Genomic DNA, 12,405 nt, shown 5'->3' with positions numbered 1-12,405 from the left:
CCTGCAGTACTGCACTCTAACCACTGCGCCACCGAGGCAGACACCTGTTAGTTCTGCTTTTTAGTGTTTTGTGATGGACCAAGGAGAATAATTGCAAGCAGTGCGGGTGGGTTCTTCTCCCATGTCTATCCCTTCCCAAGTCTCTTTGAGTTTCACTAGGCTGCCACATTTGAGTGATGAATTTTGGGGAAAGAGGCAGTTTCCATTCCAAACCTTATCTCAAAAACAAACAAACAAAAAACTACTGAAAAAGTAATTTTGAGGCTGATCTTGGGGTGTTCTGAGTCTGTGTATGTGCAGGCTGTGCATTACTGACCTGAATGTAGAATAGCAATAGAAGAACATCTAAAATATCTTAGGCAACCGGCTATTTTCAGGAGGTCTCTGGGGAGAGGGGGAATCAGGAACTGTCATTTCTGGTTTTCTTAGCCTGGAGTCATCCAGCTTTAGAGGATGGACTACAACTCCCAGCCAGCACAAATCAAGGGCACCAGATTAATCTCATTTCTTCAAGATGCAGCAAGATGACTAGCATTCCTCATCTGAAGCACCCAGATTGGGAAGATCTGATTGTGTCAACAAACTCTTCTTCACTTATAGTCTTCTAGCCTCTATCCTTCCCGGCCAGCATGACCATCTCTACCTGGCGAAGATGGGAAATGTAGTCCCATAAGGTTACCCGAATGAGGTTGGCAGATCACTGCGGTAATGAAAAGCTACCTTAGCCTTAAGGACACCGGAAGGAGGGGCTGTTTTAAAAAGGTCACGGGGAACTTGAAAAAGAATAATTGGGATATTGATTTGTACAGTGGTTGCCATCAGTTGAAGGGTAGCTGTGAGTTGAAAGCGGGAGGCAAAAAAAATATATATCTATCCATGAGCTATAATGAGGAACCTGGTTATTGTGAACTAATTATACCGTTGGAGCACAATCCCAGCCAACACCCACGCGGTGGTAAGAGCCTCTGTTGCACCCTGGAGCTACCTCCTTATGAAAATCAGTGTTATGAAATTTGTTCTTGTCTGGAACAAATTGTGAAGTTAACAGGCTGGACACTCCGGCCTTTGAAGTGTGAAAATGTCTCAATGAAGGTTGCCATCTTAAGGGCTGGGCTTTGAGGGAGAACTTTCTAGGTCATTCCAGATGGTTCCTGCGCAGATGGGTCCTGCTTCACTCTGTTTGATTTCTCCTACTCATCTTTCGCCTTTTACTTTATTTATTTATTTATTTATTTATTTATTTATTTATTTTGTCACAACAATGTATATATAGTTCGTGCTCCTAGAAGCACGAAGCAGTAAACACCAGCCTGAAGATGACGAATGAGACTTCGTCGAAACGTCGCCAAGACACTTCCAATATTACACGGGAGAAAACTCGAATAACCAAAGACCTACATATTATATTATATATTATATATTATATAACATAACATAACAACAGAGTTGGAAGGGACCTTGGAGGCCTTCTAGTCCAACCCCCAGCCCAGGCAGGAAACCCTACACCGTCTCAGTCAGATGGTTATCCAACATTTTCTTAAAAATTTCCAGTGTTGGAGCATTCACAACTTCTGCAGGCAAGTCATTCCACTTATTAATTGTTCTAACTGTCAGGAAATTTCTCCTTAGTTCTAAGTTGCTTCTTTCTTTGATCAGTTTCCACCCATTGCTTCTTGTTCTACCCTCAGGTGCTTTGGAGAACAGCCCGACTCCCTCTTCTTTGTGGCAACCCCTGAGATATTGGAACACTGCTATCATGCCTCCCCTAGTCCTTCTTTTTATTAAACTAGACATACCCAGTTCCTGCAACCGTTCTTCATATGTTTTAGCCTCCAGTCCCCTAATCATCTTTGTTGCTCTTCTCTGCACTCTGCACATATAAGCATCACATTACTTCCCTACATGGAATGTTAAATTCTTTGATGTCCGTTCCTTTCTCTCATCTTGCGTGGCGACTGGAAAATATGGCCGTGTTCGCATAACACAATGGTCATTAAATGAAACCGTTGTTTGTGTATTCACAACACCAACAAATCATACACTAATCAAACTGCACTACTTAGAACATCATATATCTTAAGAAGGTACTTGGTTGATACCTAGGACGCTAGCAGCAACCCGTATCAACCATCAGTACCAGTCAATGGTATTTATGATGCCTTTTTAAATGTTCAGTTGACTGAGTTTCATGTTTAATGAATAAAGATTAATAATAATAATAATATTGTACTACTAACTAGAGCGTACAAAACATTTGCTAGACCAATTCTTGAATGCGACTCATTCTGGAACCTGCATTGCATATCAGACATAAATACAATCTAGAGAGTCCAGAGATATTTTACGAGAAGAGTCCTCCACTCCTCTACCCCCAATAAAATACCTTATGCCACCAGACTCCAAATTTTGGGCTTAGACAACTTAGAACTACGCCGACTTCAGTCTGACCTAAGCATAGTACATAAAATTATCTGCCACAATGTCCTACCTGTCAACGACTATTTCAGCTTCAACCACAACAATACACGAGCAAATAATAGATACAAACTCAAGGTAAACCCTCTCCAAACTCGACTGCAGAAAATAGGACTTCAGTAACAAAGTGGTCAATGCCTGGAATGCACTACCTGACTGTAGTTTCTTCCCCAAACCCCCAAAACTTTAAGCTTCAACTGTCTACTGTTGACCTCACCCCATTCCTAAGAGGTCTGTAAGGGGTGTGCATAAGCGCACCAGTGTGCCTACCGTCCCTGTCCTAATATTCCTTTTTACTTACTCTTTTCATGTATCCAAATTATGTTTATACTTTTACCTGTTATCTTATATAAATAAATATATATTTGACAAAATAAATAAATAAAATAAAATAAACAAATAGATTGGGAGCCTTATGTAAAGAGATCACCGCGGGTCAAAGTCAGCATTAATCATGGCAAAGCTCTCCACTTATGCTGGGAGAAAGGAAATATTTGGTGTGAAAAATGGCGTGATGCGTGGAGATGAAACTCAACGCCTGTCGAGAACTTTATTCTGTTTGATCCCTACAAAGCTGGACATTCCCAGTCTCAGCAGAAGCAGAGAGAAAGGTGATTATTTCCTATAACTTCATGATTTTTGAACAATTAATTCCAAGAAAATTATAGATCGCAGTTATTGACTGGCTCACACCATATGATAAATTGGAGTTGGGTAGTTTGGTGATTCAGCGTGCCCAAATATGCTAAGGCACAGTTTGAAGCCTCCATATTATGTACTTGCTATAACATACCGTGTTATGTGAACATTATAATCACATCCCGTCAAGCCAAGATTGAGGCTACTGCATTGTGTGAACTCGCATTGAGTATTGCAAGGAAAGAAAAGTATATTTTTGTCTCTCATACAAACATAACTCGGTTAGAACAATAAGTATCAGGAACTGTATTTGCTTTCTGTTTTAGAAAAGTTAAAAATAATCGCAAACAAGCTTTGTACATATTTCCCCACTGTTTTGGGGTTGAAAAACAGGTCTTTTTTTCTTTCTTTCTTTTTTTGCATTTAAAATACAACAGAGCTTGCCTTGGTTAAAAATACTTTTGAAAACACTTCCACATAAATTATGAAAGTGAGAAGTACATTTATAAAAGAAGATTGAAAAAAAAATCTGTCTGCATAAATCTTGGATTGGACAGGAAGGCAGAATTCGAGCACTGTGGTTTGTTTGTTTGATTTTTGGCAGGTTGGTTGGGAAGCCATAGTTGGTTTGATGCAACATGTGAACCCACCTACACCATTATGGATTGTTTCACCGATAATGGTTAAAAAGTAAACGCTAAACGTGGGCTAATGCAGGGATGATTAATCAGAGGCTCCAACACCAAATAATGCTCCTGAAAATGCAGGGAGATAATATTTTGAAGATGACGTAAAACTTTGCTTCAACTAAGCTCAACTTCTGATGACTAGATTGATACGTTGCGGTGTTCTTTTGACAGCAGTACAGAAATAGGTAAAGGTAAAGGTTCCCCTCACACATATGTGCTAGTCGTTCCCGACTCTAGGGGGCGGTGCTCATCTCTGTTTCAAAGCCGAAGAGCCAGCGCTGTCCGAAGACGTCTCCGTGGTCATGTGGCCGGCATAACTAAAGGCCAAAGGCGCACGGAAGGAACACTGTTACCTTCCCACCAAAGGTGGTCCCTCTTTTTCTACTTGCCTTTTTTACGTGCTTTCGAACTGCTAGGTTGGCAGAAGCTGGGACAAGGAACGGGAGCTCACCCCGTTACACGGCAGCACTAGGGATTCGAACCGCTGAACTGCTGACCTTTCGATCGATAAGCTCAGCATCTTAGCCACTGAGCCACTGCGTCCCTTTTTCCCTATGCTATTCGTTATCCCTATGCTAATATGTTGGAGCCCCCAGGGAGAAATTGAAGAAGGCTTTTGCCTTTCATATCTTCAATTTGTCGCTGACGGGTGAGCTGTTCATAACTACAATGAGATATTGTATGACGATCAAGGCTTTTCATGCTGAAGGTTGGAAAGATTTTGCTTTTAATCAAATGTCAGGTTTCACTAACTTAGGTTACTCCCTGTATGGGATGCTGTATTATTAAAAATGGGTTATTCTTTTATATTTTTAATGAAAATACCAAATAAATGAAATGAATGCTATACATTCTTACGATTTATTTAACATCAGTTTTGAGTTGGGAGGTTTATAAATTTAAATAATAAATGTCATCGAGAAGCTAGGAGTTTGTGTGAGTTCTACCCCGCCTTAGGCATGAAAAACAGCTGGGTGACTTTGGGCCAATTACCAGGAGACGGGGAATTCTAGTTCTGCCTTAGCCCTGAAAGTCAGCTGGGTGACTTCGGGCCAATCACCAGGAGACGGGGAGTTCTAGTTCTGCCTTAGCCCTGAAAGTCAGCTGGGTGACTTCGGGCCAATCACCAGGAGACGGGGAGTTCTAGTTCTGCCTTAACCCTGAAAGTCAGCTGGGTGACTTCGGGCCAATCACCAGGAGACGGGGAGTTCTAGTTCTGCCTTAGCCCTGAAAGTCAGCTGGGTGACTTTGGGCCAATCGCCAGGAGACGGGGAGTTCTAGTTCTGCCTTAACCATGAAAGTCAGCTGGGTGACTTCGGGCCAATCACCAGGAGACGGGGAGTTCTAGTTCTGCCTTAACCATGAAAGTCAGCTGGGTGACTTTCCAATCACTCCGATCACTCTCTCAGCCCCAACCCACCTCCCAAGGTTGTTGTTGTGCGGGAAGAGGAAGAAGTCTTAGGTATGTTTTCTGCCTTAAGTTATTTATAAATAAACTTGGGATAGAAATCACTCAAACGAATAAAATCTTGGGAAAAACTGGATTGTTCTTTTTTTTTTTTTGAGGGGGCGGTTTCTGGTCGTATTGAACAATTACCCTTCCGCCAAAGAACACATGCGTCTCTTTTAAGCAAAGCCGGACTGGCTTATTTATTTATTTATTTATTTTATTGATTGATTTAAAAGCTCTCTTTATCTTTTTTTCCCCCCCGTTTGCAGCTTCCATCCCAGACTCATCCCGGTCGAATTGCCGACAGGCTCGTGAAAGAGGCTTGAAAGAAAGATGGCAAAATCGCCAGAGCTTGCTTTTCAGTGGCACCAATGAGAGCCGCGTCTAAAAAAACCCCATGCGGAGACCTCTCGGTGGGTAGCACATGGCTTTGGAGCGAGAAGCCGAGAAGGCGAAGGAGGAGGTGGGGCCATCTTTTCCGACTGATGCTGCGATCCGAAGGGCTTCATCCTTATAAGAAGAGATGCTAATTCAGAACTCCAATGGTTTTTTTTCCCCCCTCCCTTCACGACTGTGGCGAACGGAGAGTGATCTGACGATAGCGATTTGATTGTGAGGAATCCCATCCTTGCTCCTTGGGGAAGAAAAAACACACACACCAAAACCACTGTTCCACTCTTTTTGCTTTTCGCTGTGAAGAAAGACGTTAGAGACTGCCTGGAATTAAAATGCCAGCTAAAGGCAAATACTTCTTTAACGAAAGCGAAGGTTGCAAGTTGACGGATCCCTTATACGAGAAGTACCTTTATGCGAGTCAACAACACCCGCTGCTCTTCTTCCTGCTTTTCATTGTGGTTGCCTATTGCTCAACACTTATCGTAGTGCTCGTCTCTTACGAGGTGAGTATGTGTGCGGCTGTGACTTAGTTTTGCTATTCTGAATAAGACCGGATGCTCTTAATTTCAGATGTATATGAACGGCTGAGGCAAAGAGGCAGTCCTGGAACCAGCGAAATCTGGGGGCTGGGCAGGGGACAGAATGTATCTGCCCTCAGTGTGGAAGGGATTGCCACTCTCAAATTGGCCTTTTTATCCACACTAGATGCTGTTTTAGGATCTCTTTCAAGAGCACGATACCATCGTCTTTTGAGACTGAAGGATGCCAATGCAAAATGAACCCGTGTATTATTGCAAATGCACCCATCGTTTTTTAAATGCACAGTGCTTTGCATTTTTTCCAAATGGGGTCCTCACCAGCAAAGTTAGGGAAAAGTTGATTTTAAAAGATACAAAATCCGATGGAGAGAATTTGAAGAAATGCGTAATATTATTGGGGAAAACTGCAAATGCGGTTATTGCGTTTAGAGAAATGTAAACACATTTTAACCCGAGCTTTAAAGAACCTCCCCCTCAAGTTCAAAGAATGTTTTGGAAGCTTTCGCCTACAGTTCCGACCTGTGCATATTCACAGCAGCTTGTATTTCTAGAGAAATCAAAATGAATCTGTTAAATGCTTTTCCAGGTGCTCTGTAACGTAAAGGAATCCTAGAACTTTAATTTTAAATGTAATAGGAATGTCAGATTAGGATTGCTTCCAGCAAGCATGTAATCTAACGTTTCTGAAATTCTACAGTTACATTGACCTTATTGTTGAGGTTGGATTCAGTTGTTTTCCTGCCTAAAGATCTAGACTTATAAGAACAAACTATTAAAAGTTTCTAGCTAAGCCAGATATCAGAAGGAAGAACTAAATGTGAGAAGACCTTCTGATTTAACACTTTCTGTGATAACAGCCATCTGTCTGAAATGGAGTAGGGTTTCATACTTGAGTAAGGGGTTGGATCAGAAGACCTTCAGGTTTCCTTCTATCTCTGTCATTCTGTTTACTTGTATTTCTCTACTCTTGTCTCTAAAAGTCAAGGACCATAGATAAGGGATGTGCCTGATTTGCAATCCTGGAGATGAGAGACTACAAACTATTTCTTTTTCCAGAATATTTTTTCTAGATATTCACCAAATCCCCCTGTGAGAATGGCTATTCCCAGAATTCCGAAAAGCAAAATATCTTTTCCGTAACTCCAACTGAAAGGATCTAAGAGCTAAGGTGGGAAAGACTTCCCTTAGGGATTTAAAGAGCAATTGCTGGTCTCAATGGTCCCCTAAATCTGTCTGGTCTAAGCTAAGTTTCTTACCTGCCATTAGGAACTGGCTTCTGAGTTGGTGAATTAATTAATTAAGCTGAATTAGTAATTTAAAATTATTTTAAAATGTACAGGCAGCAGCGAAATTGCGTCGTGGAATGAAAACAAGGAAGGTGTGGGATAGGCGCTCACTTAACACAAAACCCAACTCAAAACTAATTTTGTTTTGCTTACAGAAAAACACCGGCCAACATCTGGCCTTCATTGTCACTGTGAGCATTGCTCTCATCATCTTCATCATCATGTATGTTTTAGTTTACGTCGAATATTACTTTTGGTGCCAGCTGAAGCTCTTTGCGGTCGTCATCTGGATCAGCCTGCTGGCCATCGGATACGTGTCCATTTTCGACGATCGTACACCTGCTGGATGGGAACAGGTATTTCTGTCCCCTAATTATGATGTCATCCTTGCTCCAGAAAGAGACTGCCTGTGCACGTCCCCTTCTCCCCGAACACCCCTTTCGTGACCCTTATTCAGTACATCCAGATAGCATTGTACCAGGACACATCTGAACTAGACTGTGTTGTTTCTCTGTGTCATATGTGGGTATAGGCGAGGGGTGAAATGCTCCTGGTTCAGACCGGATCGGATGATCTGGTAGTGATTGCGACGGGTAGTTCGGAGACCCGGTAGGAAAAATCCCTGCCCCTCCCCCCACCATAGGGTCAAGCATCAAGAGTCCTGACTTCCCTGAGTTCATTAATCGGAAGGATGACACCCAGAGGTACGTTTCAGCAGGTTCTGACCAGTTGTGGAGAACTGGTAGCGGAAATTTTGAGTAGTTCAGAGAACCGGTAAATACCACCTCTGACTGGCCCCGCCCCCATCTATTCTCTGCCTCCTGAGTCCCAGCTGATCGGGAGGAAATGGGGATTTTGCAGTAACCTTCCCCTGGAGTGGGTGTTGTGTCTTGCCCGCCCTCAGAGCAGCTGGGGCCTTCTTACCTGCTCCCGAACACTGAGGAATGTATGCCTCCCGGCCCAAGTCCTGGCTCCATGCCCACACAAACTGCAGAAGAAGGAGCATCTCCCGGCCCCAGCCCTGACTCCATGCCCAGGCAAACGGAGCAGCTAGACCCCTCCCCCTCCTCCACAGCATGTGAGCCTGAGGAGGGTTTATTCCCAACAGCTGCTGATTGGTGTGACCCTCGCATCAGAAGATTGGATAGGCGGAGGCAACAGAAGGAAGGGAGGGGCAGGCCTTAATGAGTGCTGAGTCATGGAGCCACACCCCATGGCCTATATAAAGGATCTGCTTTCTGGCAGTCTCTGAGTCAGGCAAAAGTCGAACTTATCTTGCTGAAGTCACTTACTGGTCTCCTGCCTGCTCTGAGGACTTTGCTAGGACTTTGGGCAGAGCTGCAGAGGCAAGCCTGATTCGGATTTCCCTGACCCGGCCGTCAGCGGAGGAGTGGGACACGACAGTGGGGTGGGAATGGAGATTTTACAGTATCCTTCCCCTGGATTGGGGAAGGAATGGAGATTTTACAGTATCCTTCCCCTGGATTGGGGAGGGAATGGAGATTTTACAGTATCCTTCCCCTGCCACGCCCACCAAGCCATGCCATGCCATGTCCACCAAGCCACACGTACAGAAAAAATTGAAACCCATCACTGATGACACCTTCTGTTTTTTTCCAGGTGCCATTTTTTCTGTTCATCATCTTCACGACATATACCATGTTGCCCTTGGCTATGAGAGATGCTGTCATAGTCAGCTCCCTTTCTGCTCTCTCTCATATTATTGTCCTCAGCATTACAGCAGCCGGAGACACACAGAATCAACACACCTTGCTCCTTCAGGTAAGGAACCTTGGGGAAATCGAGGCTCTGGACCAGGGGTCTCCAATCTTAGTAACTGTCAGCCTCCACTTCAATCTTCACATCTTTTTGTACTCCTTATATTCAGTTGTTAGATAGCATGGGGTTTAATTTCTAATGTAAATAGCTCTTGGATTCAAGTTAAGTAGAGAGGGCCCTTTAAGAGTGTCGGTATGACATAATTAAGGTAGGAGGCGAGATTAATGTTTTGAATTCAACAGGAATGTTTGAGCGCGAACTCTAACGGACATTGCATTCCTGATATGATTGACAGCCAGAGACCTGCGGAAGAAGATTACCACGGGGCCCCGAGAAGGAGCTGGCATTGGACCAGACCTGATGACCTCTTGGGGAAGAGGAGGGAGTAACAGGGGGGATATAGATTGTTAGCCATATTTTGTCTGAGATTCAACTTTATACTGCTGCAGTCAAGATGTATCTAGTAAAAGTACTTTTCTTTATCTGCAAATGAAGTCAAGGTGTATTCTTTCCTAGATATAATCAGAGGCAGCCTGACATTAACTTAGTAACTTTAAGGTTTGTGGACTTCAACTCCCAGAGTTCCTCAGCCAGCTCTGGGAGTTGAAGTCCACAAACCTTAAAGTTACTAAGGTTGGAGACCCCTGCTCTGGACCACAACCACGTTGTCTCCTGGAACATTTGTGGGAGGATTCCCACTTGATCACCATTACCAAAACCCAGGCATGATTTCCTGCCTGCTGGTGGCCGCAATGAAAGTAAAAGTGTAAATCCTTGAAGAGGTTTTGGAAAAGTTTAAGAAGCAAACCAAGAAAAAAGTTGGTTACCTTCTCCACCCGCCCCCCCCATATCATTTCTCAAGCAATGTTCCTTTCTGGGGGAGAGGAAAGACAATGGAACAATTCTTCTGTTAAAAATGGTATTATAAGCATTGATATCACTCTGCTAAACAAATAATTCCCTCAACACTCTCAAACTATTTACTGAAATCTGCACTACTATTAAGCTTCTCATTGTTCCCACCACCCATCTCCTCTCACTTATGACTGTATGACTGCATCTTTGTTGCTTGTATCCTTATGATTTATATTGATATTGATATTGTTTCCCGATTGCTTATTTGTACCCTATGGCTATTATTAAGTGTTGTACCTTATGATTCTTGATGAGCATATCTTTTCTTTTATGTACACTGAGAGCATATGCACCAAAGACAGATTCTTTGTGTGTCCAATCACACTTGGCCAATAAAGAATTGAATTGAATTGAATTGAATTGAATTCTATTCTATTCTATTCCATTCTATTCTATTCCATTCCATTCCAATGATTCTCGACGAATGTATCTTGTCTTTTTATGTACACTGAGAGCATATGCACCAAAGACAGATTCTTTGTGTGTCCAATCACACTTGGCCAATAAAAAAATTCTATTCTATTCTATTCTATTCTATTCTATTCTATTCTATTCTATTCTATTCTCTCCACTCCACTGTATTCTCTATTCTCTATTCTCTATTCTCTATTCTCTATTTTCTATTCCCTATTCTATTCTATTCTATTCTATTCTATTCTATTCTATTCTATTCTATTCTATCCACTCCACTCCACTCCACTCTATTCTCTATTCTCTATTCTCTATTCTCTATTCTCTATTTTCTATTCCCTATTCTATTCTATTCGAAACATTTTCTTCTTTAAAATTAGCTAGCTTGTTGGTCTGACATACATTCTATTGATTACCCATTCAAATTTCAGACAATACTTTACATATTCAGACATGTTTTAATATACGTGGGCCTGCATAATACGAATCTCTGTATTTGTGTAAATATAGATTTTTCTTCTTCTTTGTTGTACTCCAAATTGATTTAAAAGATTAACAGAATTGGAAAGGACCTTATAGGTCATCTAGTCCAAACCCCCCCCCACATTAAAGAACTCTCTTTAATGATCATCCATCCATTACTTCTTGTCCTGCTTTCAAATGCTTTGGAGAATAGGTTGACCCCAGGGGTGAAATCCAATTTTTTTTACAATTGGTTCTGTGGGCGTGGCTTGGTGGGCGTGGTGTGGCTTGGTGGGCATGGCAGGAGAAAGATACTGCAAAATCCCCCTTCCCTACCCACTCCTGGGGGGGGAAGGATATTGCAAAATCCCCATTCCCACCCCACTCTGGGGCCACCCAGAGGTGGTATTTGCCGGTTCTCCAAACTGCTCAAAATTTCCGCTACCGGTTCTCCAGAACCTGCTGGATTTCACCCCTGGTTGACCCCTTCTTCTCTATGCTAGCCTTCATCTTAAAATTTAAGAGGAAACACGGCTCTTAAATTCCTCTGGAGCTTTGATTCACATCAGAACAATATATGAGTTGTGGAGTGAACCACACGGTTCTAAATTCCAGAAAGAATATTTGATTTTATTAGGAAAGAAGTACGCGCTTGAAGAAGGATAAAGGGAAATACTCCAGTGTTGTAAATGTGGAAACCATGACCCGCCAAAGTATTTCTGCAGTCGTTTGGCAACCCCTGCTTGTCTAGACAATCCACTTTTTAAAAATCCGATAAACAACTCAGAAAAACCATTTAAGATCCACACCACTAAGGTGTGTGTCATGTCTTGGAGAGTGAGGTAATGTACTCCCTTCCTCCAGATAAATGCTTTGGACATGACTGAAGCAACTCTTTTGTTAACACTTTGCTTCTTTTTTGGCAAATGTGCTGAGCTTTGAGGAGTGGTGAATTTTCACGCCATCTTCTCGTTTCTAAAGCACTCGCTTACTTTCAGTAAAAAAAAATGGGCTTGGTTTAATCCCTAGCCAGCAAAGCAAAGCAAAACAAAACCTGATTTCCTTTCCTGAGTCAATCAAACAATAATTTCGGTATGAATGAAAATATTTAGAGAGTAGGCAGTATGGAATCCCAGCATGATAAAAGACACGAAATGAAAGGAATAGAATATTTGGACTGCAGGGAAACAGATCTAACAGGAGGTCTTGGACTGTCTCTCCTAAAAAATTTTTTTTTTAATTAAATGTGATAACTAGGTATGTTTGCTTTTGGTTTCTCAAACAGGGCAGGTATTTAAAGTGAGAGTTTTAAGATCATGGCTTACTCTGAATGTGATAACTGTAATTTCCTAGTTTGGCAAAAG

The 12,405-nt window shown here is 42.3% G+C and overlaps 1 protein-coding gene across 3 annotated transcripts in view; it reads left to right on the top strand.

Moving 5' to 3' along the window:
- Nucleotides 1-12,405, top strand: part of ADCY7 (adenylate cyclase 7) — a 77,005-nt gene that overhangs the window by 18,112 nt on the left and 46,488 nt on the right. For all 3 annotated transcript variants that reach the window (XM_058154920.1, XM_058154919.1, XM_058154918.1), the window contains exons 2-4: nucleotides 5,523-6,152; nucleotides 7,630-7,830; nucleotides 9,095-9,256. In XM_058154920.1, coding sequence (XP_058010903.1) covers nucleotides 5,982-6,152; nucleotides 7,630-7,830; nucleotides 9,095-9,256 — 534 coding nt within the window. In that variant the 5' untranslated portion in view covers nucleotides 5,523-5,981. The remainder of the gene's footprint in view (nucleotides 1-5,522; nucleotides 6,153-7,629; nucleotides 7,831-9,094; nucleotides 9,257-12,405) is intronic.

Source organism: Ahaetulla prasina, chromosome 12 (genome assembly GCF_028640845.1).
Source record: "Ahaetulla prasina isolate Xishuangbanna chromosome 12, ASM2864084v1, whole genome shotgun sequence".
NCBI classification, from domain to species: domain Eukaryota; kingdom Metazoa; phylum Chordata; class Lepidosauria; order Squamata; family Colubridae; genus Ahaetulla; species Ahaetulla prasina.
Note: the sequence above shows the minus strand (reverse complement) of the source record. Positions and strands in the feature narration are given on the sequence as shown.